Source organism: Podarcis raffonei, chromosome 6 (assembly GCF_027172205.1).
Source record: "Podarcis raffonei isolate rPodRaf1 chromosome 6, rPodRaf1.pri, whole genome shotgun sequence".
NCBI classification, from domain to species: domain Eukaryota; kingdom Metazoa; phylum Chordata; class Lepidosauria; order Squamata; family Lacertidae; genus Podarcis; species Podarcis raffonei.
The window spans coordinates 80,467,651-80,495,561 of record NC_070607.1 but is presented as its reverse complement, the minus strand read 5'-3'; the positions used below and the strand labels follow the sequence as shown (position 1 = coordinate 80,495,561).

Genomic DNA, 27,911 nt, shown 5'->3' with positions numbered 1-27,911 from the left:
ATGGAAAATGCCTCCAGTTCCTCAGCATTCCTGTCAACCTTATCTGAAGGAGAAGACCTGGTTTTTGGAACCCTCTACACTCTCTTTGGTAAGAGTAGGGATGGGGAGAGACATAGCTTTGTGCGAAAACCTGCAAGCTACCAGCAGATCTAGCATGGGGATGTGGCGGGGACCTTGTAGTTTGCTTGAACCAGCGTTATTTTATTGCCTGGAAGTGCTTTGCTGTTTGGCTCTAGTCACGAGATTCCACTACAGCTTCATGTGTCAGGGAAATGCTACCCGAGGCAGGAATCCAAAACTGGAAACCTCTTGGGAATTAAAATCCTGGCGCTGGATATAGGTGTTATTTTTCATTCAAAGCGAGGATGGGGAAGCTGTGTCATAGAATCATAGAATCATAGAGTTGGAAGAGACCACAAGGGCCATCGAGTCCAACCCCCTGCCAAGCAGGAAACACCATCAGAGCACTCCTGACATATGGTTGTCAAGCCTCTGCTTAAAGACCTCCAAAGAAGGAGACTCCACCACACTCCTTGGCAGCAAATTCCACTGTCAAACAGCTCTTACTGTCAGGAAGTTCTTCCTAATGTTTAGGTGGAATCTTCTTTCTTGTAGTTTGGATCCATTGCTCCGTGTCCGCTTCTCTGGAGCAGCAGAAAACAACCTTTCTCCCCCCTCTATGTGACATCCTTTTATATATTTGAACATGGCTATCATATCACCCCTTAACCTCCTCTTCTCCAGGCTAAACATGCCCAGCTCCCTTAGCCGTTCCTCATAAGGCATCGTTTCCAGGCCTTTGACCATTTTGGTTGCCCTCCTCTGGACACGTTCCAGTTTGTCAGTGTCCTTCTTGAACTGTGGTGCCCAGAACTGGACACAGTACTCCAGGTGAGGTCTGACCAGAGCAGAATACAGTGGCACTATTACTTCCCTTGATCTAGATGCTACACTCCTATTGATGCAGCCCAGAATTGCATTGGCTTTTTTAGCTGCCGCGTCACACTGTTGGCTCATGTCAAGTTTGTGGTCAACCAAGACTCCTAGATCCTTTTCACATGTACTGCTCTCAAGCCAGGTGTCACCCATCTTGTATTTGTGCCTCTCATTTTCTTTTGCCCAAGTGCAATACTTTACATTTCTTCCTGTTAAAATTCATCTTGTTTGTTTTGGCCCAGTTCTCTAATCTGTCAAGGTCGTTTTGAAGTGAGATCCTGTCCTCTGGGGTGTTAGCCACCCCTCCCAGTTTGGTGTCATCTGCAAATTTGATCAGGATGCCCTTGCTGCTGGACTCTGACTCCCCATCAACCCCACTGTTGTACCAAGGCTCTTGCCTTATGTACAAATCACTGAACAACTTGGGGCCAGGGTACTTTAAGGGACCGCCTGAGTCCTTATTTCTCAGCTCGATCACAGAGGCCACCCAGAGGAGCGCTATAAGTTGCACCTCACATTACAGAGGTCCAGCTGTTCCAGATCTGAATTCTGCTGCTGCTGCTGTTAACACTTTTAAAAACGCACAAGAGATCCTGTTCACAGATTTCCTTCAGGACAACTAGTTTGGCCCAAACGGAAGGAATGAAAGACTAAGGCTGTATACACACCATACATTTAAAGCACATTCCTCTACCACCCACAACAAATTCTGGGAACCGTCGTGTTTAACCTCACTGAGGTACAATTCCCAGCACCCTTAAAAAAACTACAATTCCTAGGATTCTTTGGGGGGGGGATGTGCTTTAAATGTATTGGGTCTATGCAGCTATTGACTGTCTCTCTTATCCCAGGGCTTGAGATACAGCCCCACCTCCTACTCCTTGACTGGACCCCTATTGGGTGTTCCTTATATTTCAAGGTAGTATTGTCTACTGTACTAAATCAGCTCATCTGGCTCATTTCCCAGACTGGGAGTGGCCACCAATACCATATAACCACCAATACCATATAACACATTGGCTCCAAGTACATTTCCAAGCGCAATTCAAAGTGTTGGTGCTGGCCTTTAAATCCCTAAATGGCCTCAGCCCAGTATACCTGAAGGAGCATCTCCACCCCTATTGTTCAGCCCAGACACCGAGGTCCAGCTCCGAGGGTCTTTTGGCAGTTCCCTCACTGTGAGAAGTGAGGTTACAGGGAACCAGGCAGAGGGCCTTCTTGGTAGTGGCACCTGCCCTGTGGAAAGCCCTCCCACCAGATGTCAAGGAAATAAACAACTATCTGACATTTAGAAGACATCTGAAGGCAGTCCTGTTTAACGTTTGATGTTTTATTGTGTTTTTAATATTCTGTTGGGAGCCGCCCAGAGTGGTTGGGGAAACTCAGCCAGATGGGTGGGGTATAAAATAATAAATCATGATGATGATGATGATGATGATGATGATGATGATGAAACAACAGGGGGCTGTTAGAAGGATGCTTTGCCAGGTACCATGTACAGTACAGGGTAAATAACCACAAGAAGGGAGAAAAGGGTCTTGAAGTTGTTTGCACCTGGAAATCAGACTGAGCAGACACACAGGACACCTGGTTGCAGTTCCCCCCACTATGGTGAAATGGATTCTATTTCTATTGAAATTATAGTAATTATTTCAAAATTTGCATCCATGCATATAAATGGCAACATTCACATTTTATGCAAATCTGCACCCCCTTTCTGGCGATGCGCTTCCTTTTTAGCGTGTGTGTGATATGTAAGTGAACACCCTCACCCAGCTTTCACAGACTGTGATCCTGGTCACAGTTCCAAAAGCGGGGTAATTCTACGTCAGCCACTCTCAGCACTGGGCTAACAGCGCGGCACGAGAACAGAAACTCGATACACACGATCCCAGCCATCTGCCTTGCCGGGGACTTGTCTGTTTCAGGCTTCCAAAGGCAGCAGGGGAAATTAATCAGTGTCAGACCTGTCTGCTTCCTGGAGATGCTTAATGATGCACTGAAAAAGGGATCACTGCTGTCAGAGTGAAAGGGGATTGATGGTCCCTTGGCAAAAATAACTTGGAAAATGAAGGGATCAACCTGGGTGTCTTATCAGGCAAGTGCTCTGAGCTCGGAGATGCAGGCAAATCAGTCCCATGCCCTCACGTTCTCACTTTTTATACCTAAACCAGGAGACTGCAAAATGGGGTGTGGAAAACATTTCACTGCATGAGTCACAAGAATACTTAAGTGTACCAATGTTCATGAATGTTAACATACCTTCATATAGAACATACTGGAAGAAAATTTCCTCGTATACACTCAGTTGACAGGGGTGCCAACTTGAATAAAATATTGGGGAGGGGCAGGTAAGCCCTGCCTCACATAATTGATCACATAACATGGTGCATGCACAACATTTGAATGGCAATGCCCATCAACTGGGGGGGGGCAGCTCCCTCAAATATTTTACCGGGGGGGGGGGCAAAGGAGTTGGCTCCCATGCCCTCTGATCAAGGCTATGTGTATTTCTCATCTTTCAAATAAAAGAAAACTCCAACTCCAAATTCTGCAGCTAGCAAAGCTAAATTCTGCAACCTGCATAAAGTATGCAAATTGGATAGATCTGCATAACTTTATTTTGTCTAATGTGCATGCCTTAAAAAAAAAAGCAAGTCCTATATGTATAATCTGTTCTGGGAGGAGTAAAGAGCTATATTAGTCCTGGAGTCCCATCTGTAACTACTAGGAATTCTATTCCACTACCTCTTTTAAAAATGAAAGCAGGGGTTCTCCAGAAGCCTAATTACTTAATTCCACTTTCTGCACATTAATCCCATGCATTTCTAATTAAAAAAGAAGAAAATGTGGGTTTGTATGTCAAAACCACGGCCGGGGTCCACATATTAGTGCTGCAACTGGAGGTCATGGCGTGACTCACTGGACCAATTGCCTTCTGTGCTGTGGACCTCTAGGGGCTTGTAGGCTCCGGTGGAAATCAGCACTCCACCAACACCTCCGATCCTTTGTGTCGGAGGATCCCAGAACTGCATCTAATGCACTTTCAAAACACTTTCCAAAAGTGTCACACAGAAGTGCTCTAAATAAGTAGCACTCATTTGCCAGGAATAACTCAGCATCAGTTTTGTATTACGCTGTCGATGCCAAGTTGGAATAAGTCTGTGGCTGCAAGGTAGACATGCAGGAAGTTTCTTGAGAAGCCATTGCCATTTGCTCTGGCCACTTCACCTCTACCACTGCCCTAAATTATTGCTTTGTCCTTGACCATCAAGCCAAACCTTAGCAATTATCCTGATGTTTTGAGCTGGTCTGGCAATATTCTTGCACTGACAGTCCATGCTTTCTTGGTGACAAGTTTGTTCTGAAGTCAATCAAAGAAAAGGCAGGCTTCCTCCAGGGAACCTGACCAGATATTATGGTCTGTGTTACAGGAAAAGGGGAACAGCCAACCCTGTCCTGGAAAATCTCTCACGGCACAGAAGCTTGATGGTGCAGGATTGATTGATTGATTGATTGATTGATTGATTTTTGATGGTGATGCCAATTTACTCCTAGCTTGTGGGGTGGGGTTGGAGGGGCAGATAAATGCTATCTCATTAACTGCGCTGCAAGCATGTTCGCAAAGACAGGCCAACCTGCTCAGAATTGTCCATTCACATAATGCATCTCAACTGCAGAAATTTGAATTTTCACTCGATGAGCTTCAGTACTGCTTAAGAATGGCAATCCTTTGGACATGTTTCACTTTTATTTATGTAATAAATTTATATGCTGTTTGGTTGCAAAACAAAAAACCAAAACAAAAAACCCTCAAAACGGTTTACAAAAGATCAAACAGTAAAACTGAGAAAAAAATCACACCCCTACTATAAACATACAAATGCTAAAACAGATTACAATTACCAGAGTTTTCTAAGCACCTGGGTAGGCTTGTCTAAGCAAGATTGTTTTTTGTTGTTGTTTAGCCGTTTAGTCGTGTCCGACTCTTCGTGACCCTATGAACCAGAGCACGCCAGGCACTCCTGTCTTCCACTGCCTCCCGCAGTTTGGTCATGCTGGTAGCTTCGAGAACACTATCCAACCATCTCGTCCTCTGTCATCCCCTTCTCCTTGTGCCCTCCATCTTTCCCAACATCAGGGTCTTTTCCAGGGAGTCTTCTCTTCTCATGAGGTGGCCAAAGTATTGGAGCCTCAGCTTCAGGATCTGTCCTTCCAGTGAGCACTCAGGGCTGATTTCCTTCAGAATGGATAGGTTTGATCTTCTTGCAGTCCATGGGACTCTCAAGAGTCTCCTCCAGCACCATAATCCAAAAGCATCAATTCTTCAGCGATCAGCCTTCTTTATGGTCCAGCTCTCACTTCCATACATCACTACTGGAAAATCATAGCTTTAACTAGATGGACCTTTGTTGGCAAGCTGATGTCTCTGCTTTTTAAGATGCTGTCTAGCTTTGTCATTGCTTTTCTCCCAAGTAAAGAAAAGATTGTTTTTAGCAGATGCCAAAAAGAGTACAGTAAAGGTGCTTGATTGGCCTCAATAGGCAGGGAGTTCCGAAGTGTAGGCGCTGCAACACTAAGGGATTGAGTTCTTACAAATGTGGCTTGTAAGGGTTTTGTGTGGCACCTGCAGTAGCACCAATTCCACTGATCAAAGCAGAAAAGTGGGCAGATGGCAGGTAAGGCGACCTTGCAGATGTTCTTAACATGGGTCTCCACCGTGGAAGTTCATGTGCTTTAGGACCTGTGCGGGCAGAGGCGGAGGAGGAGCTGCGAGGAAACAGGTGTTAGCAGGGAGTAGGGCTAGATGCACAGCCCTGCAGCCCCATGTGACCTCTTGAACATCTGATTAGGTTTCATCACTGGAGGCCAAGAGACACGCCCACCCCATAGCTCAGTGGTAGAGCATCAGTTTTGCATGCAGAAAGTCCCAGGTTCGATCCCCAGCCTCTCCAGTTCAGGCTGGGAAAATTGATGTTTTTTAGTTATTAGATCTGTATACCACCTTTCATCAAAAGACCTCAGGGTCGCAAGATAAAAACACGAGATAAAAGCACAAATAAATAGTTAAGGAACATTGTTGCCTGGTGCCTAAAGAGATATAATGAAGGCGCCAGGTGAACCTTCCTGGGGAGAGCATTCCACAAATGGGGAGCCACTGCAGAAAAGGCCCTGTTCTTGTGTTCCCACCCTCCGGACCTGTCTCTGAAACTCTGGATAGCTGCTGGCAGTGAGGTGTAGAGAACACTGAGCAACTTTCAAGGATCCCGTGTTTCTCTAGTCCTCATCAGAACACAGGAGAGAACTCCCAGATGTTTTGCCTATAGCTTACACAGAAGAGCACACGCTCTCTTCTTCCCTTTAACCCCCGTGTTCGCCAGTGACTGTACAGCTTTTTACAACCACAATTGTTTTCTCCATGCCGTTTCGTCAGCTCATCCAGGATGATTCGTCAGGTCACGGGACGGAGGAAAACCTGACTCGGCAATCTTTCTGCACTGCTAATAAAACAGCCTGTAAAATAATATGCGTAATGGATATGGTTAATAAAACGCCATGTAAGGGAGAAAAAGAAAAAAGCTTTGCACTAGAAATCAGGAAGAGGAGTGGAAACAAGGACATATGTTTCATATTCTTTCATGTGATTTACACTCCACACTTAAATGCGTGTCGCATAGGAACAAGCTGGGGCAGGCGTCGCCAATGTGGCTCATTCCAGATGTTATGGTAAAGGTAAAGGGACCCCTGACTATTAGGTCCAGTCGTGACCGACTCAGGGGTTGCGGCGCTCATCTCACTTTATTGGCCGGCGTACAGCTTCCGGGTCATGTGGCCAGCATGACTAAGCTGCTTCTGGCGAACCAGAGCAGTGCACGGAAACACCATTTACCTTCCCGCCAGAGTGGTACCTATTTATCTACTTGCACTTTAACGTGCTTTTGAACTGCTAGGTTGGCAGGAGCAGAGACTGAGCAATGGGAGCTCACCCCATCACGGGGATTTGAAACGCCGACCTTCTGATCAGCAAGTCCCAGGCTCTGTGGTTTAACCCACAGTGCCACCCGTGTTCCAGATGTTGCTGGACTCCAAATCTCATCATCCTTGACCATTGACGATTGGTGGGAGCCCCAAAATATCTGGAGGGCGCCATGTTGGCTACCACTGATCTAGGGCCACAGAGGACTTGGCACAGGAAAACTGGCTACCGAGGCTGTTCTACACCTCCAGCATGTTACTGTTATCATAATATTTAATTTGCAAGCTAATCTATCAAGAAGTCTTTCCAATCGCCCATAGCCTGCCCTTGGAGTAATCAGGATCTCTTTGGTGGTTACACAGGAAAACTCTTTTTAAATGAAATTAGCATGACTTAATAGAAAAGGAAAATCCAGGGCATTAAATTTTAATTACCACTATTGTCTCAACTATGTTCAAACAAAAGAACAGCTTGTCCTTGCAGCCCCCGTTGGATTTTGCATAATCTCCACAATGTTCCTTCTCCTGTTTATTTTGTGCACACAATATATTATTGTAGAAAGCAGATCTATATGTGAGGAAGATTGCCAGGAAAGTCTCGGGGGGGGGGGAGGTGGACGCGGAGGGGGGGAGGAGAAGGAATTGGACATCGCCGCTCTCAAGCTTGTAGGATGAAACTCAGCTGAAAACGGCGTCTCCTGCTTTGCAAGCATGAAGGTCGGGTTCTGCCATTCAAACCACACGGGGCATTATTCCGGATCAAAATACCCCTATGCATCACTGACATTTATGGGGAGACAATGTGAAAAAAGTGCCGCTGGACCCAACCAAAGGTGCATTTAGTGGTCTTACAAATGATATTAAACTGCAACTCTAACCAGCCCCCACCAGTGTAGCCATTGATCAGGATTTGGGTAGCTCAGTTGGTTAGAGTTTGGCACTGGTAACACCAAGGTTGCAGGTTCGATCCCCATATGGGACAGCTGCATGTTCCTACATTGCAAGGGGGGCTGGACTAGATGATCCTCAGGGTACCTTCCAACTCTACAATTCCATGGTTCTGTGATCTAGTTCAGTACCCTGCTCCCACAGTGGTTGGGGAAAAGCTGCCCTCAATAATACTAGTAGCAGCAGCAATGGTAACAAGGTAAAGGTAAAGGGACCCCTGACCATTAGGTCCAGTCGTGACCGACTCTGGGGTTGCGGCTCTCATCTCGCTTTATTGGCCGAGGGAGCCAGCGTACAGCTTCCGGGTCATGTGGCCAGCATGACTAAGCCTCTTCTGGCGAACCAGAGCAGCGCACAGAAACACCATTTACCTTCCCGCCGGAGCGGCACCTATTTATCTACTTGCACTTTAACGTGCTTTTCAACTGCTAGGTTGGCAGGAACAGGGACCGAGCAACGGGAGCTCACCACGTCACAGGGATTCGAACCGCTGACCTTCTGATCGGTACGTCCTAGGCTCTGTGGTTTAACCCACAGCGCCACCCGCGTCCCTATAATGGTAACAAATAAGTAGCATATTACAGTAACATGTAGAACAAATGTGCAGACTGGGTATTGCAACTCAGCTAGGTATTTGTGAGTGGATATAGCTATGACACACCTTTGTCCCATTCTTTCTCCAGCCATTCACTGACTGGACGTGGAATTTAGTACGGCTCACTCTTTCCTTTTCCCACAGGTGTAGTCTCTCTCTTTGGAAACTCTCTCCTGCTGCTGGTAGCTTATCGGAAGAGAGCCGTCCTGAAACCTGCCGAATTCTTCATCGTGAACCTTGCCATCAGTGATGTGGGCATGACCGCAACCCTCTTCCCTCTGGCCACGCCATCCTTCTTTGCACACAGGTAGCTGGCTTTGCTCATTTGGTCATGTTGTTGGGTTCCACTCTTCCGTTTCGAAAGCTCAGAGCGGCTGATGGCTTCCTAAGAACACAGGAATGCCATAAGCTAGGCCTGGTACTGAGTCTGGCTCAGTCTTGTTTCATACCAATTGACAGCAGTTGCTCCTAATATGTGACATCAGGGATTGAACCTGTGACTTTCTGCGTGTGAAGCAGAGTCTGTACCACTGAGCTACACCCCTTCCTCTCCAAGCAACGATCAAGTTCCTCTTTGGCTTAGCTTGAGTGATGATGTTGCTTCAGGGCCAAACTACATTTGGCATGAGAGCTCCATGTTTGAAGCTCCCAGCATCTTTTTCATTCTTGAAAAGCAGGTGGGGGGCAATTTGGATAGGTGCTGTAGGGCATAAAAGGGGGTTAGCTATCTCCCCCCCCATTTGCATTTCCTACCACAAAAGTACTATCACCCACAAAATGAAAAAGGTATGGATTTCTGTTCTTAAGCCTGCATATTTCCCCCTCTGCAGTTGATAAGCAACTTTGGGAAGGCTGAATTTTGAAGTAGGGCGATACTGTAGGGGCAAAGCCTTTACACACTGGAGGCAAAGTCCAAACTGGACCCTTCTGGAGTTTTCGTAGCAGAGCTTGACCCACTTTCCACCCTTTGGAATGGTTCGTAAGACCACTCTGCTAACAGCTGGATCCAACTGTACGTTTCTTGAATCTAAGTGGGTCATCTGAACCATCTGCCATGTTTAAGAAAGTTCAGCTCTGACTCCACCACTGCTTGAACACCACCACACCTAGAAATTTTCTGCATTTTGGAACTTTCTAATGACAAGAGGTGTTTGGTTTTTGCTTGTTGTGCTTAGGAAGTGCCGTGCAAAATCCAGTCAAAGTTCAGAAAAGCTGCATCCTGGCCATCTTGGCTTTCATTCTGAAGTAAAACCAAATTTCTAATCCTTGTGGGTAAAACTGCATGGACGATACATGGCTCGTGTCAGAGGACTGGGGGTGGTGTTCTGCTGCCTCGGCACCGTAGCTCATTCCTGCTCTCCCTGCCCAGCAGAAACAGATTGCTGGCAGGATCAACAATCCTAACCAAGTCTACTCAGAAGTAGGTCCTACTGAATTTGAAGTGACTTACTCTCAGATAACCGGGGTTCAAACTGAAGCCTAAATCACGCAAAAGCTGTTCCGTTTGCATAATTTGTGTGCAAATTTGCAAAGTTGCAATCATTGATTCTATGTTTTCGAAATTACAAGAAAAGAACAAGTGACTGTATGTTGAATATTGATTTTACACAGGTTGCGGAATTCAACTTTTCCTGTTGCGGGATGGCTGGATGGGTATCTCATGGAGCACACACGGCTCTGTGATTAGGATGCTTTTTTTATCCTTGTTATTGGCCGCTGTGCAAAGTCCTGCTTGGACCAGTGATGCTCAAGCATCTCTTTCTGTGACTGGGTTGCCTGGGACACAAGGCCTTGTGGGAAAATCATTTATTTCCCCTAGTTATCTCTCCCTTCCAGGTGGCTGTTCAACCATGCTATGTGCACTTTCTATGCCTTTTGTGGAGTTCTCTTTGGCCTGTGCAGTCTTACCAGCCTGACAGCCCTGAGTACCGTTTGCTGTATGAAAGTCTGTTATCCGGCGTATGGTAGGTGCTGGGGTACACAACGTAAACATCCTCCCTCTTGCTGAGCATCTCTGTCTCTCTTCTGTTCCTCTCTCTCTACTCCCTCCCTCCCCACCCCAGGGCTTGGCAACTCTTTCACAGGGTTAGGAAAGTCGTGAATCTCTTAGCAACATCTCTCCTAGGAGAACTGTCCATTAGGGAGCCTATTCATCAAAGGTTTGAAATTGCAGTAATTAGCACAAAAAAATAATACAGCAGCTACCCATTTTCCCCTTTTCATTTGCATATGTAGATTAATCACCAGCCTGTCTGCTATTTTGTGTCCAACTTCTAAGTCCTAAGATATATGATTGTGGAGGGAGACAACTTATTTTTCACCGCTGCCAGTCATGGGGGCATATTATTATTTGTCTCCTTCTTGCACTCAGACAATTCAGAACCTTTTGGTACATCAGTAAAGGAGGACATAAATGCTCACAATGGTGAAAGAGGCAAATAAAAATTGCTCACGCAAGTTAGCATTTTGATGACAGAATCGCATAATCTGAAATCATAAAGCAGGGTTGGCTAATCCTTTTCAGCCCAAGAGGGGCATTCAAGGTTGAATGGGTAGAAAGAGTCTCCCATTGTGAGAGACTTGGAGAAGAAGTAGGCTCTTAGGTGGCCGCTGGGAGGGTCTACTTCTCTCTGTGTGGATAAATGATAGGATATACATAATATAAATATGATAAAGGGCCTTATAGTTATCTTCTTTCTTTCCTTTTTGGGGTTGTTTTTTTCTTTTTATTCGTCTTGTTCTGTAGACTGGGGTGGAATCTACACACATATAAAAAAAGTTCTGAAAATGCTTTTTTTTAAAGCATATTTAAAAATAGATTGAATTTTCCATAAGGCTCCCCATCGCCATCTAGCATCACATTGTATATTGTGCTTAAAACACACTTGAAATGTTTTAATTGCAGCTGTATGCAATTGGTGTTTGTAGCAAAGGTGGTTTCCGAACATGCATAACACCCACTGCAAATCCATACACACCCCGGCAGCACGTGCAGAAACACAACTCTCTCTCTCTCTCTCTCTCTCTCTCTCTCTCTCTCTCTTAATTAAATTTGTCTACCGTCCTCTTAGATCTCAGGACAGTTCACAGCATAAAATTACTATCTTTCTTCTTCTTCTTTGGCGATCACTTGTAGCTGAGTAAGATTGTCTTCCATAAACACGGTTTTAACAATGAGTCCATAAGTGACTATGGAGGCCAATTCTGGACCCACACGTCCTTCCACAGTGGGGACATTGGTTTCCGGGCGGGAGCTGGTCACGGTGTGGATTTGCCAAGCGTACCTTCCTCTTAGCACATTTCTCCCTTGCTTCCTGAGTTCGAGTATCTTCAAAGCCCATGACACCTTTGGAAAAGGCTGTTCTCCAACTGGAGCGCACACAGGCCAGTGTTTCCCAGTTATCAGTGTTTATACAGTGGTAACTCGGGTTAAGTACTTAATTCATTCTGGAGGTCTGTTCTTAACCTGAAACTGTTCTTAACCTGAAGACCACTTTAGCTAATGGGGCCTCCTGCTGCCGCTGCACCGCTGGAGCATGATTTCTGTTCTCATCCTGAAGCAAAGTTCTTAACCCGAGGTACTATTTCTGGGTTAGCGGAGTCTGTAACCTGAAGCGTATGTAACCCGAGGTACCACTGTACTACATTTTTTTAGATTTGCCTTGAGACAGTCTTCAAACCTCTTTTGTTGACCACCAGCATTACGCTTCCCATTTTTAAGTTCGGAATAGAGTAGTTGCTTTGGAAGACGATCATCAGGCATCCGCACAACATGACCAGTACACATACACAAATACACAGAATACATAATAAAAACAAAAACAAAGACAACCCAATAATCCCCCAATTCCACAACACATTTTAAAAGGGGATCAGATGTCAATCAGCCCAAGGCCTGGTTAAAGAGAAACATATTTGTCCAGCATCTAAAGATGCATAGTGAAGGCACCAGGCAAGCTTCTCTGGGGAGAGCATTCTACAAACAGGAAGCCACTGCAGAAAAGACCAGTTCCCGTGTTGCCACCCTCTGGACCTCTCATGAAGGAGGCACACAAAGAAGGGCTTCAGATGATGGTCTCAGGGTCCAAGTGGGCTCATATGAAGAGAGGCTGTCCTTGAGGTTTTGCGGTCCTGAGCTGTTTAAGGCTTTATAGGTCAAAACCCAAACCTGGGCCTGGAAACTCATTAGTAGCAAGTGCCGGTGGGACTGGATCAGTGTAATATGCTCAGCTGAACCAGATAGCACATAAATGCTGCTATGGCCTAACTAGGGATGGGAGAAGAATTAGATTCAGTTCTTGTTTAAAGGTGAACTTGATGTAATCCACACTTTCCAAAACAGTACAAGAACCAAGGTACAGTCGTTCTTTCAAATTTGCACTTCTCCAAATTTTCCAGTGCAGTTCTCCAGCCAAGCAATGTGTGCAGAAATGTGTATACTAGCATAAAGTGTGCATATAAATGGTGAAATCAGCATGCGGATAGGCATTATATGGGGGAAAACTGCTCGCAGAAATGTGTAAAATAAGAAGTGAAATTGACAGGTCCGTCCTTCCCTAAACCCAGCCGAGAAGTGCATTTTCTCTCTTAGCAAGCAAAAGAAAATGAAAAAGCTTCCTTTTGGGCAGTGTGGGGTTATTCTAGCCCTTAGCCCAGCTCCCCCCAACCTGGAGTTCACCCAATTTTTTGGACTACATATCCCATCATCCCTTGCCATTGGCCCTATTGGTCTGGGGTTGTTGGGAGTTGTAGTCCAAAACATCTGGAGGCCACCAGGCTGGGTAAGACTGCCTTGCTTTTTATTCATTTACAGTGGTACCTTAGTTTACGAACTTAATCCATTCCAGAAGTCGGTTCTTAAACCAAAGCGTTCTTAAACCAAGATGTGCTTTCCCATAGCAGTGGGGGACTCAATTTACAAATGCAACACACTCAACAGGAAGCGAAACATGTTCTTATTCCAAGGCAAAGTTCACAAACCAAAACACCTACTTCCGGGTTTGCAGTGTTCTTAAACTAAGTTGTTCACAAACTAAGCTGTTCTTAAACCAAGGTACCACTGTATTTGTTGGCAGCATCTGTGTGCCACCATGTAGGCTTTGGGTACCAAACAACAAACAAAATATAAAATGTAAATCTAAATCAGGCCTTTTCTTAGCTCTGTTTCATCTGAAAACCAGTAAAAAAAATATATATATATATATATATATATATATATATATATATATATATATATATATAAAAATAGAAAAAGTTGTAGGACATTTGTTGTCGTGCCACTCCATGCCCACTTTGTGTGAACGAAATTTAGCACCACCTGCTTGTATTTCGGTCAAAAAAACTCACAGTTTGGTAATTCAACAGGTACTGCAGTGTGAAAGGAACATTAGAAAACTGCAGAGAAGCAGTAGCCTCATAATCAGGAAAACTAATGCAATGTTCTCTACGTCTGAATGCACCCCATGAAAGCAGAATAAATCCACCGCTAATGCACTGTTATTATTTTGTCACGAGCGCACGGCAGAATGCGCTGGCAACATCACATCAGTCTGAAGGGGCCCAGAGATTGCAGCACAAGGGATCAGTAGCAGCACCTTCTTTCTCCTCCCAGCTCCTCCAGCTCCTACAAACATGTGGCCTGTTTCTTCTTCCAACCCAGATTCTCCCCCAAAAGTTGAAATCCAGCCACATCCAAGCTGCTATTAGAGATGCTAAATGCTTTTACCGACAGCTCTGTTCGCAGAGGAAATAGGAAGGCCATACAAAAGATGGCGCATGTTACTGCCATTCCATACTCTCCACCATTCCTCAGGTGAAAACATGGACATTTCTCACTCCTCACAAATGACCCTCCTCAAACCCCATTTTTTTGTCATCGTCCCAGCGCTGCAGAGCATTTCCAGTCAGAAAAGGGGCGATTGCCACCAAAACTACACAGCACATGCACCCTCTACTGTCCTAAAAAACCCCCATAATCCTTCTTTTATTTTATTCTTCAGTAGATTTACAAAAAGAAAAACACATACCAATAAATAAATTTTAGAACAGGGCAAGATTTGACGTAGACACACAAACATTAAAAATAAATATATCAAGACTCCTTGCACTCCACTCTGCTCCTCCTTCCTTCCTGCCCAGGGTGGCCCTGCCTTCTGCCTGTCCCTCATCATGTGGGGCAGGGCCTTGGCGGTGGTGGCCTCTCTTCCTCCTTGCCTGCTCTCCATCAGCCATTACAAGCTGCCCAAAGGAGGAGGCTGGCAGTGGCGGCCAGGGAGTCACAACAGGATGCACCTTTGCAGCCACCGCTGTCGTCCTCCGCTGTCGTCCTCCTTCCCCAGCTCAGCAGTGGGGGCACTGGCAGAGGAAATAAGGACCTTCTGGGATCAAATAAGAACGTGGGGTGGCTTTCGTAATTCTGGGACTGTCCCTTGAAAATCGGGACACTTGGAGGGTATGCCATTTATAGATCCCCCCCCCCATACATTGAGGCCCATGGGCTTTGTGTGCAGCCAACACGGAGCTCAAGAGACATCTCTTCTTAGTTGGACAGATTACTGGAGAAGGTGGAAGAAAGATAAAGGCTACCTTTAGCTACTAAGCTTCAGCCAACAAGCAGCTTTGCCTCCCCTCTGCGATTATGGCTTCTGTTTTCCCAAGGACTATGGAACACAGTTCCACCGCCTCACAATCTTATCTTTCCTCTAATGCACTACTGCATTTCTCCGCTAGGAAACGACTAATCTCAGCATATCTTTAATTGCCTGGTTTCAAAGAAATGTTAGCCTTGCATATGTCTGAAGGTTGTTGTTGTTGTTTTTTTAAAATTAAGCCTTTAGAAGATCAGAGAGTTTAGGATTTAAGCAAGGGAGGCAAGGGAGCGCTCAGAAAAATCCAGCTTGCCTAGCACAAACTGCCTTTTAGAGGAGGGGAATTCTGATAAGACAAACATTTTATTTTACATTAAAAAAAAAATAAGCTGCCCTTCTGTCACTTTGCAAAATCTTTCTTCACGTTGGTTTTTTTAAAAAGTGTTTTTACCAAATGTACAAATGGAACTTTGATGCCAAACATGAGCAGTAAAAATGATTGAAAGTAAAAGAATATAAAATATATGGACCGCTTTTATGTCCATTGGCTAGCGTCTTCACCCCAGTATAATTTCCAGCCTATTCCTTTGCTGTATTTAACTTCTACTCTTTACTACTCGTCCTCACCGTTGCTCAGTCTGGAAGCCTTACCAATTTCCTGCAGGTAATTTATTACAACTTAAGCATTCACTTTGTCCAATGCTGCATCTCATGAAGAATGGAAGAGCTGGATTAACACTGTTTCTAGATACATCTTTGCATGGGGCCTTGCACGGAAAGGGGAGTTTCCCTACCACAGCAGCATTCATCAAATGCCCACTTGCCCTGTTCACTGCCTGCGGAGGTATCTCCAAACTACTGCTACCAGGTTCCTTTGGGTTTTTCATTGGGGAAACATAACAAACTGGCCTGGAACCAATATAGCAGGGATGGGGAACCTGTGGCCCTCCATATGTGGTTGGAACTCAGCTCCAATGAACCCCAGCCAGCACAGCCAATGGCCAGGGATGATGGGAATATAGGATTGTAGTGCGCGCACACACACACATTACACAGGTGTGTAGTATATATTAAGTGTGTATGTATTAGGGATGTGGAAGGGGATTTGGTTTTGTTTGCATTTTAATTAGAAACTCATGTATTCTAATTTCAAGCCAATGCACCAACCAAAACACAACTCTCCTTAGAAATTCGCTAAATTTCGCAATGCAGTATGCCAGCCAACCAATGCGTATGCAAATGCACCTACAGTCATACCTCGGGTGGAATATGCTTCAGGTTGAGCGTTTTTGGGTTGCGCTCTGTGGCGACCCGGAAGTAACGGATTTCACTGCTCGTGCATGCACAGACGCTCAAAATGACGTCAAGCGCATGCGCGGAGGCAGACATGCAGACGTGGGTTGCGTTTGCTTCAGGATGCGAACGGGGCTCCGGAACGGATCCTGTTCTCATCCAGAGGTACCACTGTATCAGGAGAAAGTGTACAGAAAGATGCATACGTTAGTGGAAACTAATGTATCAATTTTATGTGTACTAGGGGGAAGTTGCTTGCAAAAATGTGTATATTACTCAAAATTGCATATGGAAATGTGTGGGAGGGATTCAACTTTGTGCCAAGGCAGTCGTTCCATTGGAGCAACTATTCAGGCTTGTCAGATGGAACAATCTCCCTTGTCCTCATCTGCCCTGTGTGCTGTTCTGGAGCTTCTCCTGATACCCCTCAAGCCTATTTCAGGGGCTGCACAGGGCGATAGAGAGTCCTGTTGCCCACATGGAAGTCCTTGTACAGGGCTCTGCTGATACGACTCATTAACTGAAGCTTCTCCTGTGTTTTTTTTTTGGGGGGGGGCGGAATTTCACTGAAATGCTGATGAAGTTTCACAAGTTGCTGCTGAAATGTGGAGAACTGAATTTAAGAGAGTGTGTGTCTGTTCATGCACACGTGGCTGTACTAGAACATTGTTTTCCATTCCACCTTCATCCCATGCATTCCACCCCATGTAACACTGTGTTTGCAGTGCTGTTTCTCTTCCGCTGCAGTTCATCTTCCACCAAAAGCGATGTCATTCGGCTCGCTGGTTGGCAAAACGACGTGACCTGCGTATTTTTCACATAATTCATGGCGTAAAATATGTAATTACATTGTTGTTGCATTATTCCACCCCGTTCATTCCAATGCAAAGGAAACGCAATGCAAACAAAGCAGGAGAATAACATAATCAATTACATAACATTTGCAGACTGAAAGCAGCAGCAAGTACCAATCACATTCGTGGGATTGCTTTCTGCTCCAGACACGGGATGAATAAGTGATAGGTAGGTAGGTAGGCAGGTAGGTAGGTTGATTGCTGGTAGATAGATGACAGATAGTAGATAGATGATAGATGATAGATGATAGATAGATAGATGATAGATATAGATAGATAGATAGATAGATAATAGATAGATGATAGATAGATAGATAGATAGATAGATAGATAGATGATAGATAGATAGATAGATAGATAGATAGATAGATAGATAGATGATAGATAGATAGATGATAGATAGATAGATAGATAGATAGATAGATAGATAGATAGATAGACAGACAGTAGCACAGATATGTCTAGATTGTGGAGTGACCAGGAAAAGCTCTCTTTTCCAGCATCTACATACCCTAAAGCTGCTACTGCTGCTTCTGCTCTAGTGTCAAAGGGAAGCAAATGCGAATTTGATCAATGGGCTGCTGATCTGTCCCCACACGGCAACTTGACTCCAAGTAGTCCATTTACTGCTTCTGATTACGGCACGGATAAAAAGCATGTCTGAAGGAAGGGCAGATGTTTCCTTGTTAACAAGGGCAGCATCAATATGGTGTGCACTGCTTTGTGAGGCAGGCGCTGATGTGTCTGTATGATCGCTCATCTCAAAGCAAATGGGAGTTACTCTTGCATACTGAGAGGATAATACAGCCCTCACATCTGAAGCTTTCTATCAGACCTGACATTAAAGGTAATGTGTTGAAAGGGCTTCTGAAAATATTTGCCAGTGCAGCTCTGCATGCGAGTGTAAATATGCAGTTTCGTGCTCAAAGGGCTATTTATCAGGCTGTTTGCTGCGGCTTTTCTGCAAAAAAAGGGGGGAGGAGGGAGGGCACAAATGCAAATAGTGGTGCCCCCACCCCACCCCGCTCTATTTTCTCCCAGCAGTTCTTTGGAAAAGGTCATTCAGAGCCAACATAAATCTCAGGGCTTCAAATGTAAATCTTTTTCCCTCAGCGGAACGTTCGTTATCGTTTCCCCGAGATCAATTCTCCGAGAAACAAAAACGGAAAATAATAGTTATTTCAAATAATGGCCCTAACTGAGAATGGGAAGGTGGAAACAACTCCTAAGAGGATAGGGCTGCTAACATCTCCCCCCCCCCACAACCCAAATAATCCTTGATAACTAAGAATAGTCATATAATAGCCATAAGGGTGAAGGTAAAGGGACGCCTGACCATTAGGTCCAGTCGTGGCCGACTCTGGGGTTGTGGCGCTCATCTCAATTTATTGGCCAAGGGAGCCGGCGTACAGCTTCCGGGTCATGTGGCCAGCATGACTAAGCCACTTCTGCCGAACCAGAGCTGTGCACAGAAACACCATTTACCTTCCCGCTGAAGCGGTACCTATTTATCTACTTGCACTTTGACGTGCTTTTGAACTGCTAGGTTGGCAAGAGCAGGGACCGAGCAACGGGAGCTCACCCCGTTGTGGGGATTCGAACCGCCGACCTTTTGATCGGCAAGTCCTAGGCTCTGTGGTTTAACCCACAGCGCCACCCACGTCCCATGTAATAGCCATAGTCACTCCCAATAAGGGAGTGGGTGGGTTCAACCAAGAAGTTGGGCACATGACACAAACCACTTCTTGGATGCAAGCAGCCTAATCTCAAACAGTATTTTTTGGAGGGGTGGGGAGAGATCTAAATGTGAGTTTGCCCTAAGAACAGGCAATTGGTAGCCAAGGGCTTGGTATGATTCCTAGTGCACCACTGGTTCCAAAAACAACTCCTTATTATATTCTCTAGGCTAACTTTTGCCAACCTGGTGCATTCCAGATGTTTGGGACACCACTTCACTAGGGTTATGGTGGAAACGGTAGTCCAATATATCTGGTGGACAATATATCTGGTTGGCAAGGCTTGTCCTTGATACTTGGCCTGAGACCTGGTCTGTAGATTCAGCAGGAGCTGATAGAGGCCCTGAGGTGGTAGAACCTGTAGCATCCTAGAATCATAGAGTTGGAAGAGACCATGTGGGTCCTCTATGTACCTGCAATGCAGGAATCTTTTGCCCAGCGAGGGGCTCGAACCCACAATGCTGAGATTAAGAGTTTCGTGCTCTACCGAGGGTCAGACTAGAGGCGAGGGGGCCATTTTAAAGCCCCCCCCCCACAAAAAAGGCAGTCTGCAAGTTAAAAAAAAAAGGACATATCCGACACTTGAAGAACAATTTTTTCTCTTAAACTCCTGGTTACTATACTATTGTTCTACTTGCAAGCAAGCAATACACACACAGAGAGAGGAAGCATTTAAAAATGGAATCCCCACCCCAACCCGTAGCCTTAACTAGTACATTCCATTCTTTCCCCACCTCAAGGAATTCTACCACCTCCTTCCCATCTGTTCAGCAGTTTATTTATTCCATTTTCACAACTTTCCCCTAACAGTTAAGTTCAACGTTATATTCTTCTGGGACTGTAATGGAAAACAGTGCAAGTTTTAAACTGCCCCCCCTCCCCCATTATTACAGTCATACCTCGGGTTGCAGCTGCTTCAGGTTGCATTTTTTCAGGTTGCAGACCACCGAAACCCGGAAGTATTGCAACGGGTTACTTTTGGGTTTCGGCGGTCACGCATGCGCAGAAGCCCTAAATTGTGCCTTGCGCATGCGCAGAAGCGCCGAATCGCAACCCGTGTGTGCGCAGACGCAGGTTGCGAATGTGCATCCTGCACAGATCACATTTGCAACCCGAGCGTCCACTGTATTATTATTATTATTTGAAATTTTAATTGTATTATTACTGGTGTGTTTGCCATCCTGAGCTCCTTGGAAGAAGGAGCGGCAAATAAATGCAACAAAAAATAATAAATAACCATGGGAGCCGCCACACTCAATCTTGGCCACACCCATCAGAGTCACACAGCGCATGGAGTATCGGCCAAGGGTGGCCTTGGGTCGAAAAAGTTTAGCCACTGCTGTTCTGTTCTGAACCTCTACCTAGAGCCTGTGCATGTACAGCCTTATGTGTAGAGTTACTGCCCTCCCACATTGCAATGGCTTCCTCCCATATTATAACCACAGCTACTATTTTATGGTCCAACAATGAACACCTTGGAGGAAGTCAAGTTTGATTGATTTGCCCTTCCTACCGGCAACAATTTGCAAGAACCTTCAAATGACTTCTGAAGCTCACAGGTCTCAACCACGTATGTGTAATACACGAAGTTGCTCTTTAACAGTTACCCTGTTGTTAGCCAGGGAAATAAAAGCGCTGGACCTTAATCTATCGTTGGCTGAGCACCTTCAAGGTCTTCTTTCTCCTTTGTTCTACATAATGAAACCAGTGGCCTTCTTTTGTGACATTTGCTCAGCAAAATCAAACTTCTGTAGGGCATGATTCATATACCTACTTTGTTTTCTCTGAATCTTCCCCACCCCCCTAAGATCAAGGATAGCCAAACTTCCAACAATTGCAGGAAGAGCCATAGCAGAGTGTTAGAGGATATGCTTTGCATGCCAAAAATCCCAGGTTCAATCCATGGCTCCTCCAGGTAGGACTGGAAAAGACTCCAGATGACAGCCACTGCCGGTCAGTGTAGATGTGGGGCACCTGTTGCCTTCCAGATGTGTCATGGATTGGTTGGACACAGAGGAATGGTGGAAGGAACCAGCTGGAGAGTTGTCAAGGGAAGAAGGCTCAGAGCCAGGAAGGACAATGAGTGGTCAAAGGATGAAGCAGGAGAAGACTGGGAGGAGGCAAAGTAGGGAGCTGAAGAGGTAACAGGGCTTAGTGAGCAGGGAGATTCTGTGTCAGAGGGAAGTCCAGAATCAGGAGAGGAGGGAGGCCAAGAGGCAGAGATAAGTCAGGCTGGTGAAGAAGCCAGGGTGTCCCCCTCCTGCTGCAACAAGCTCCCCTCCGTGCTGGTCTCCCAGAACCAGGAGAGGCATGAAGCGGGAGGAGCAAAGACTGAGTCTCAGATTGCTTGGAGAAAACCCTAGAGAGGAGGAGACTTAGGCAGCTGTTGGAAGGCAGGGACTTTTAGTCACCACCCAGTGAACCAATTCTGGCACAAGAGGCTCAATGACAGCCCAGTTTCCATCCATATTTTAGATGGCTAGTTCCATTTGCACTCACCTTGCTTCTGAATTCCAGGCCCCATCTATACTAAACATTTAAATCAGTGCCGTGCCACTTTAAACAGTCATGGCTTTCCCCAGAGATCCTTGGGAACTGTAGTTTGTTAAGGGTGCTTAACAAAGGAGGCTCTTAGTCATCTTGCAGAGTGACAGTTCCCAGAACGGCTTAACAACCAATCGGCTCCTGGAACTGTCGCTCTGAGAGGGGAGCAGGGGTTTCTTAACAACTCTCAGTTCCCTCAGCAAACTACAAGTCCCAAGGTCCTTTTGGGAAGCCCTGGCTGTTTGAAGTGGTATGGTGCTGCTTCAAATGTATAGTGCAGATGGGGGGGGAGCACATTATCTCAGCAGTATCATTTTTGAAAGAACAAAAACCTCCTGTCAGGGAAAGTTCTGAGCAGATGGGCTCTCACTTTCCGCCTCTCTCGTTTGTCCTTATAGGCAATAAGTTCTCTCCTGCATGTGCTGGGGCACTGCTATCTTGCGTCTGGGTTTACGCCCTCATCTTTGCAGTGGCCCCTCTGGCCAACTGGGGCAGCTATGGGCCAGAGCCCTACGGGACAGCTTGCTGCATCAAGTGGAAAGTGTCCACCAGAGAAACGAAGTTCTACATCGGGGCCCTCTTTGTCTTCTGCTACATCATCCCTTGCCTCCTGATCCTCATCTCTTACTCCCTCATCCTTTGGACTGTGAAAGTGTCCCGAAGAGCCGTCAGGCAGCACATGTCCCCGAGGACCAAAGCCAACAGCGTCCACACTCTGATCGTTAAGGTAAGAGAACTAGATTGGGAACAAAGGCATAGATGGGCGCATTATTGTTATAACCATGACCATGTGTAAGTGTAACCTTCAGGTTTTTCCCTGATGTCTTAAAACTCCCTTGTGCTGGGGTCGCCAGTGTGACGCCAGCCAGCACCTCCTGCAGTGCCTCTGAATGGTCTCAGTAAATACCATGTTGAAAATCCACAGGGCATGAGAAACTGCTTTCTCTTTCCAATCAGTGCCTGTTTCTTTCTCTCTCTCTCTCTTTTGGAAATAATTTTACAAATACAAAGTTATAAAAATCCAAACATATATCCATATACAGAGATTGCTCTGAATCTCACGACTTCCCCTCACCCCCTCCATGGGGTCCCATTTTGAACATTTGCAACTGCATATTCTTCCATACACTAACTTTTATATCAATCCGTATGGTCCATGGTATTTGTTACACTACAAGTGGAATCAAAATCCTGCCAACGTTTCCATCTGCTTAAAGTGGTCTCCTAAATAACTTGCAAGTTTTTCCCATTCTTTTTTAAAGTTTTTAACCTCTTGGTTCCTGAGTTTTCCAGCCAGTTTTGCCAAGCTGATGGACTATGCTGAAATGGCAGCCAGTGCCTGTTTCATACCCATCAACAACTTGAGTGCCAAAACCAGGATGCACATCTTCCCGTCTGAGCTCCTGCACGAGTCATGTGACCTGTGCAAGATCACAGAGCTGAGAAAGATGTGCTTTTTCAGGACCGTGCTCACAAAAATGCACATTTTGGGGAGCTCCATGAGATTGTGGCCCCCCAAAAATGCTTTTTTCCCAGGTGAAATTGCACAAGATTTTGGCACCCAAAATGGCCGTCGTGCTCTCGTGTGAGAAAACGGAATGTCCCCCTTTTTTTGCGGGACACTTGTGGGTTATGCTGTTTGTGCTGGCTCAGGCTACATTCACACCAAACATTTTAAAACACCGGCTTCTCCCAAGGAATTCTGGGAGCTGCAGTTTGTTGAGGGTGCTGAGAGTTGCTAGGAGAACCCTGTTCTCCGCAGAGAAATGCAATCCCCAGAGTGGTTTAAACAATCAAGAATTGTAGCTTTTAGTTGGAGTCCATGCTGTGGCTTTCCAGATCTTGTTGAACTACAGGTCATCCCTGACCATGGACTGAGCTGGCTGGGGCTGACGGGAATCGAAGTCCAACACTTGGAGGTGCTCCAGGTTCACCATCCCTGACCTAGAGTGCATAAACTTCCATATGGGCACATAATGTTCGATGGCAGCCATTTGCTTGCTTCTAAATAGTGCATCTGATTTCCATGGCATCCTCACCACAGGTAGAAATGCAGCCTTTGGTCCTTACTTGTGCCGACAGTTTGTTCTCTCAGAACCCCTTGGGGACAAAGTATAACGAATCTCCAGCACAGAGTATTATTACTTTTTTCAAAAAAAAAAAGTTTCACCCACACATATTTCCTGTATGCCATATGGTGGCGGGTGGGGGAGCAGGGAAGTGATACATGCTCTGGAGTGAGCAAAAGTAAAATATAACTGGGTTCTTCTATCACACCAGGATGATTTGCTCACTCATGTTGCACGGCTGTCTGTCACGACTTGACAACTTAATTTAACTGTGCATACACCTTACCCTCCTGATTTGCAAGCGTTTTGTCATCGGTAGATTAAGGGCTGCTTATCTGAAAAAGAAGAGGAGCTCCAGGGCTTGTTTATAATCCAGCCGAGTGCACTAACCAATTCACAGGTTCAGTTAATTAACTCATTAATTACAGACTAATGCAATTAATATACACATGCACAGAATATTATTTGCAGCCGCAATGTATAGCTTCTCATCAGAGGTGAGAGAGGTCGGTTTGCCGGCTTGCTTTTCTTTTTTTGCAGGCAGCTGGTGCTATTTGATGGTATCCTGCTTCTAAGGTGAGATAATTAAAAAGCAAACTAGTTCATCATACACAAGGAAGGGTCGTAGCTCAGAGTTGGAACGTCTGCTATGCATGCAGATATTCAATCCCTGGCTTCTCCAGGCAAGGCTGGGAATGTCCCATGCCTAAAATCCTGGAGAGACCCTGCCAGTCAGTGTAGACAAGTACTGAGCTCCATGGATCAATGGCCTGACTCAGTAAATGGCAACTTCCTATGTTCCTATTGGACTCACTGGGTTGCTGGGTTCAAGGAGTTGATTTTCAAAATTATGTCCTTTCCTCTGGAAAGACGCTTGCCCACATTGGATGAAAGCGACACTTAAAAAAGGAGAAACCCTCACTCCCCTCCTTCATTGTGCTGATACTTGCATAATTCCCTTCCATGATACGGACTGCAGCAGATTAATCTCGCACCAGCACCTCCTTGGGCATATTACCTACCTAAAAACTGATTAATCTGCATCCTCTCCCCGGAGGAAATGGGGGGGGGGAATGCAGTTCTGTGAGGAAGTTATGAACGTTTAACAAAGAACTCTCGGCACTCTCATCAAACCACAGTTCCTTGAATTCTTCACGGAAGCTGGGAAAATCCCATTCCTTTAAAACTAAGTGCTCATCCGCACAGGAGTTTAACATGGATTCGAAACTGCTTGTATCTCAAGGTTTGTTGTTGTTGCATCCACATTATGTCCTCATCTAAGCAGAAGTCTGCACTCCCTCCTCTCTGCTTAAATTTTAATTTTCCCAATCTGCAGATAACCCTCTGTCTGCCTGGACATTATTTGCCCTCACAGTGTGTTCCTTAGTGGGCTGCTTGCTCTATATTTTGTGGAGCTGGGTGAAGTACACATTTTTGTTTAAATGGTTTTGTGTCTAATATAAGTTTGGAGTGCAGTTCTCTATGTGTGAGCTGCAGAGCTTTGTACTGATTCATCGCAATATCTGCAGATCTTACGGTAACTCCTTACCAATATGCCATGACGCTCCACATGCAGAGCCAGATTAATACATGTGCTACAAATGGTGTATGAGCATACCGGAGTCAAATTCGACAGTGGATGAGCCATGGAGTCTTGGCATGGGGGAAAGTGCCTGCAGGCTGTTCTACCATTTTTAAATTGGTTGTTGTTATGTACTGAAGTTCTCACCCTGGGCCAGCAGGGGGATACTGTAGATAGTTTTCACTCAGGTCCACATATGCAAATAAGGGATTGAAAGGGACGTTCAGTGATTGGATAGTTACAGAAAGTGTTACAGTTGCGTTGTAGTGGAGCTCTGTATAAGCAGGCTGGCTGAACCCTTCAGTTCAGTTCTGTTCTGGCCTGTGAATAAACAAGAGCTGTTTGAAGAATCGCTGTGTCGTCTGATATGTTCACCCACAACTTAACAGTTGTCCTCTCTCTCTTCCAGCTTAGTGTTTCTGTGTGCATTGGATTTCTTGCTGCTTGGACCCCCTACGCTATTGTTGCCATGTGGTCAGCGTTTGGCGACGCCAGCCAGGTGCCCGTCCTGGCCTTTGCCCTCTCTGCTGTGTTTGCCAAGTCTTCGGCAACCTACAACCCTCTGGTTTATCTGTTCTTCAAGCCCAACTTCCAGAAGTTCCTTTCCAAGGACCTCTCCCTGTTGCAAGCTGTCTGCGCCGTCTTCTGCTGCAGCCGGCCAAGGGTTATCACCCTCCAGTCCTTCCACACCCGAGATGGCCGGGCTTCCATGAAGTTCTCCACCGCTTTTACCGACCACCGTGGATCCTGCAGGAACTGCACGGACACTTTTGAATGTTTCAGTAACTATCCCCGGTGCTACAGGCTCTCTCCGAAGTCGGACACGACCGCCAAGGCCAAGCCGCTGGCGATCCTGGCAGACGGAACGACTTGCCGGCCAAGTCTGAAGAGAACCGTGCAGGTCATGGTGCTCGTGACGAGGAAGAAGACCGGGATGGGGACTAGGAGTGTGGCTGGGGATGTTCTGCCTTCAAATATTGTCAGAGATCTTATGTGAGCGAGGGTTCAAAGGCAGGGGGAGCCCCCTTTCTGCCTAGACCAATCAGAAATGTTTGGTTGCCATTTCAAAATCCATTTTCTTCTCCATATGTATAGTTGTTTCCAAAGTGTGCTTTGCAGGCTAGGGGATACTGCAAATCTTACACCAGCATTCCTCGCCCCTCTCAGAATTCCCCTCCATTGTTTCTTTAAACAGCTGCAACTTTGTGCCAACAATTTTGCACCTGTTTCCCCCCCCCCCCAAAAAAAAGATCAATAATGCAGAGCAAAAAAAATAAAAATAAATCCTGCCTCTTCATAGGTTCCATTTGGCATTTGAGACGTCACAGTGCCACTACAGGCAACTCCCCACTTGCGCAAGATGTCCTTGTGCATAACTGTGCATGCGCAAAACTTCTCTTTCTACTCTGGGGAGGGTTTCCTCATTAGGCAGAGGCACAATGGGGCTTTTGTTGAGGCTGCTCAGCTGACACGCAGTAGTTCAGCTGACCTCACACATCAGCTGTTAGCTGGGGAGGCTGAGCAGCCTCAACGAAGCCCCGCTGTCCCTCTGGCTCCTGTGGAGACCCTCCCCAGAGCCTGAAGAGGACATCTTCTTTGAGCTCTCAGAAGGGTCTTCTCAAAAGCCGCAAGGACTCTCCAGGGGGCTCCCCACAACACACATTTCACTTATGCACCCAGGGCCCCGGAACATAACCCCTGCATAAGTGGGGAGTCGCCTGTATTGATGTGAGGCATAAATTTGAGTTTTGGTTCCACACCTGTGCAGTCTGCAGCATGCTAACGTTCACTTGCACAACTAACGTTCAGGTCAATCCAAGCGGTTGCTATTTGGAGGCAGGTACAATTAACCGCTCGCATAATTGGACTGTAAAAGATTAATCCAATCGAGCTGCGTCAGCTGCAGCTCAAATGCAGAGGATCAGATCATCAGAGGTGTGCAAGGCCATGTGGATTGGTTGAACATCCGTTCAGCCAACCCATGCCTTCGGAACGGCAGGCAGGTGCAACGGCTCATACAGTCATGTTGTTCAAGTCTACAGTGGTGTCACCGTTAGGTTCTCCTCTGCACCACAGTTCTCCTTTGAAAAGTTCATCCTGATCCAGCTGCAGGTGCAGACACAGCCCATACTCATCTAATTCCCTACAGCAGGGAACCTGAGGCCCTTCAGATGTTTTGGACTACAACTCCCATCATCCCCTGCCGGCACAGGGGCTGATGGGAGTTGTAGTCCAAAATATCTGAAGGGCCTCTAGTTGACGAAGACTGTCCTGCAACATCTTTCTCTCCCTCTCTCTCTCTGTTGTTACGCACACTTTCATGGTTAATTTTTATAAAAAAAACAACTGAAGGAACACAACTCTCTCTAAAGGCATTAGGGTGGGAAGCTAAGAAATCTGAGGTGCTATTCCAACCAACTTCTCACCCTGACTTCTGTGGTCTCCATTCAGTTGTGGAAACACACAGCGAAGGTGCTTCGTTTCCCTCTCTTGCATCTGAGGGGGAATGACAATATCCCTCTACCTCATAGGAGAGGCTTGTTTAGTAGATGAAGCAACCTCATGTTTACAGTGTTTTGTACACGACAGCATTCAGTATTGCTTCATCTGATTTTCCGAGGCCATCGATACTGTAGAACGCAACAACCGCTTATGGCCCAGAAATAAAGGCTCGTTCTACATGGAAGAATTATGACCAATGGATATTAGTCCACGCCAAAACAAGGCATAGAAGATACTGGACTCCAAGGACACAGCATCCTTTCTGGCCGGACTGCAGTCTGGGTTTCAT

The 27,911-nt window shown here is 45.9% G+C and overlaps 1 protein-coding gene across 1 annotated transcript; it reads left to right on the top strand.

The window, feature by feature from the left end:
• On the top strand, window positions 1-27,911 carry LOC128416449 (opsin-5-like). Its single transcript, XM_053394220.1, has 5 exons — window positions 1-88; window positions 8,600-8,762; window positions 10,292-10,419; window positions 21,868-22,196; window positions 25,530-27,911. The coding sequence occupies exons 1-5, from the start codon at window positions 1-3 to the stop codon at window positions 26,115-26,117; spliced, it is 1,296 nt and encodes a 431-aa protein (XP_053250195.1). The 3' UTR covers window positions 26,118-27,911.

Excerpts from the sequence above, each read along its gene's own strand:
- LOC128416449 (XM_053394220.1), top strand. The coding sequence starts at position 1 with ATGGAAAATGCCTCCAGTTCCTCAGCATTCCTGTCAACCTTATCTGAA. Across the intron at positions 89-8,599 it reads AACCCTCTACACTCTCTTTG|GTGTAGTCTCTCTCTTTGGA; the intron begins GTAAGAGTAGGG and ends CTTTTCCCACAG. Across the intron at positions 10,420-21,867 it reads AGTCTGTTATCCGGCGTATG|GCAATAAGTTCTCTCCTGCA; the intron begins GTAGGTGCTGGG and ends TTGTCCTTATAG.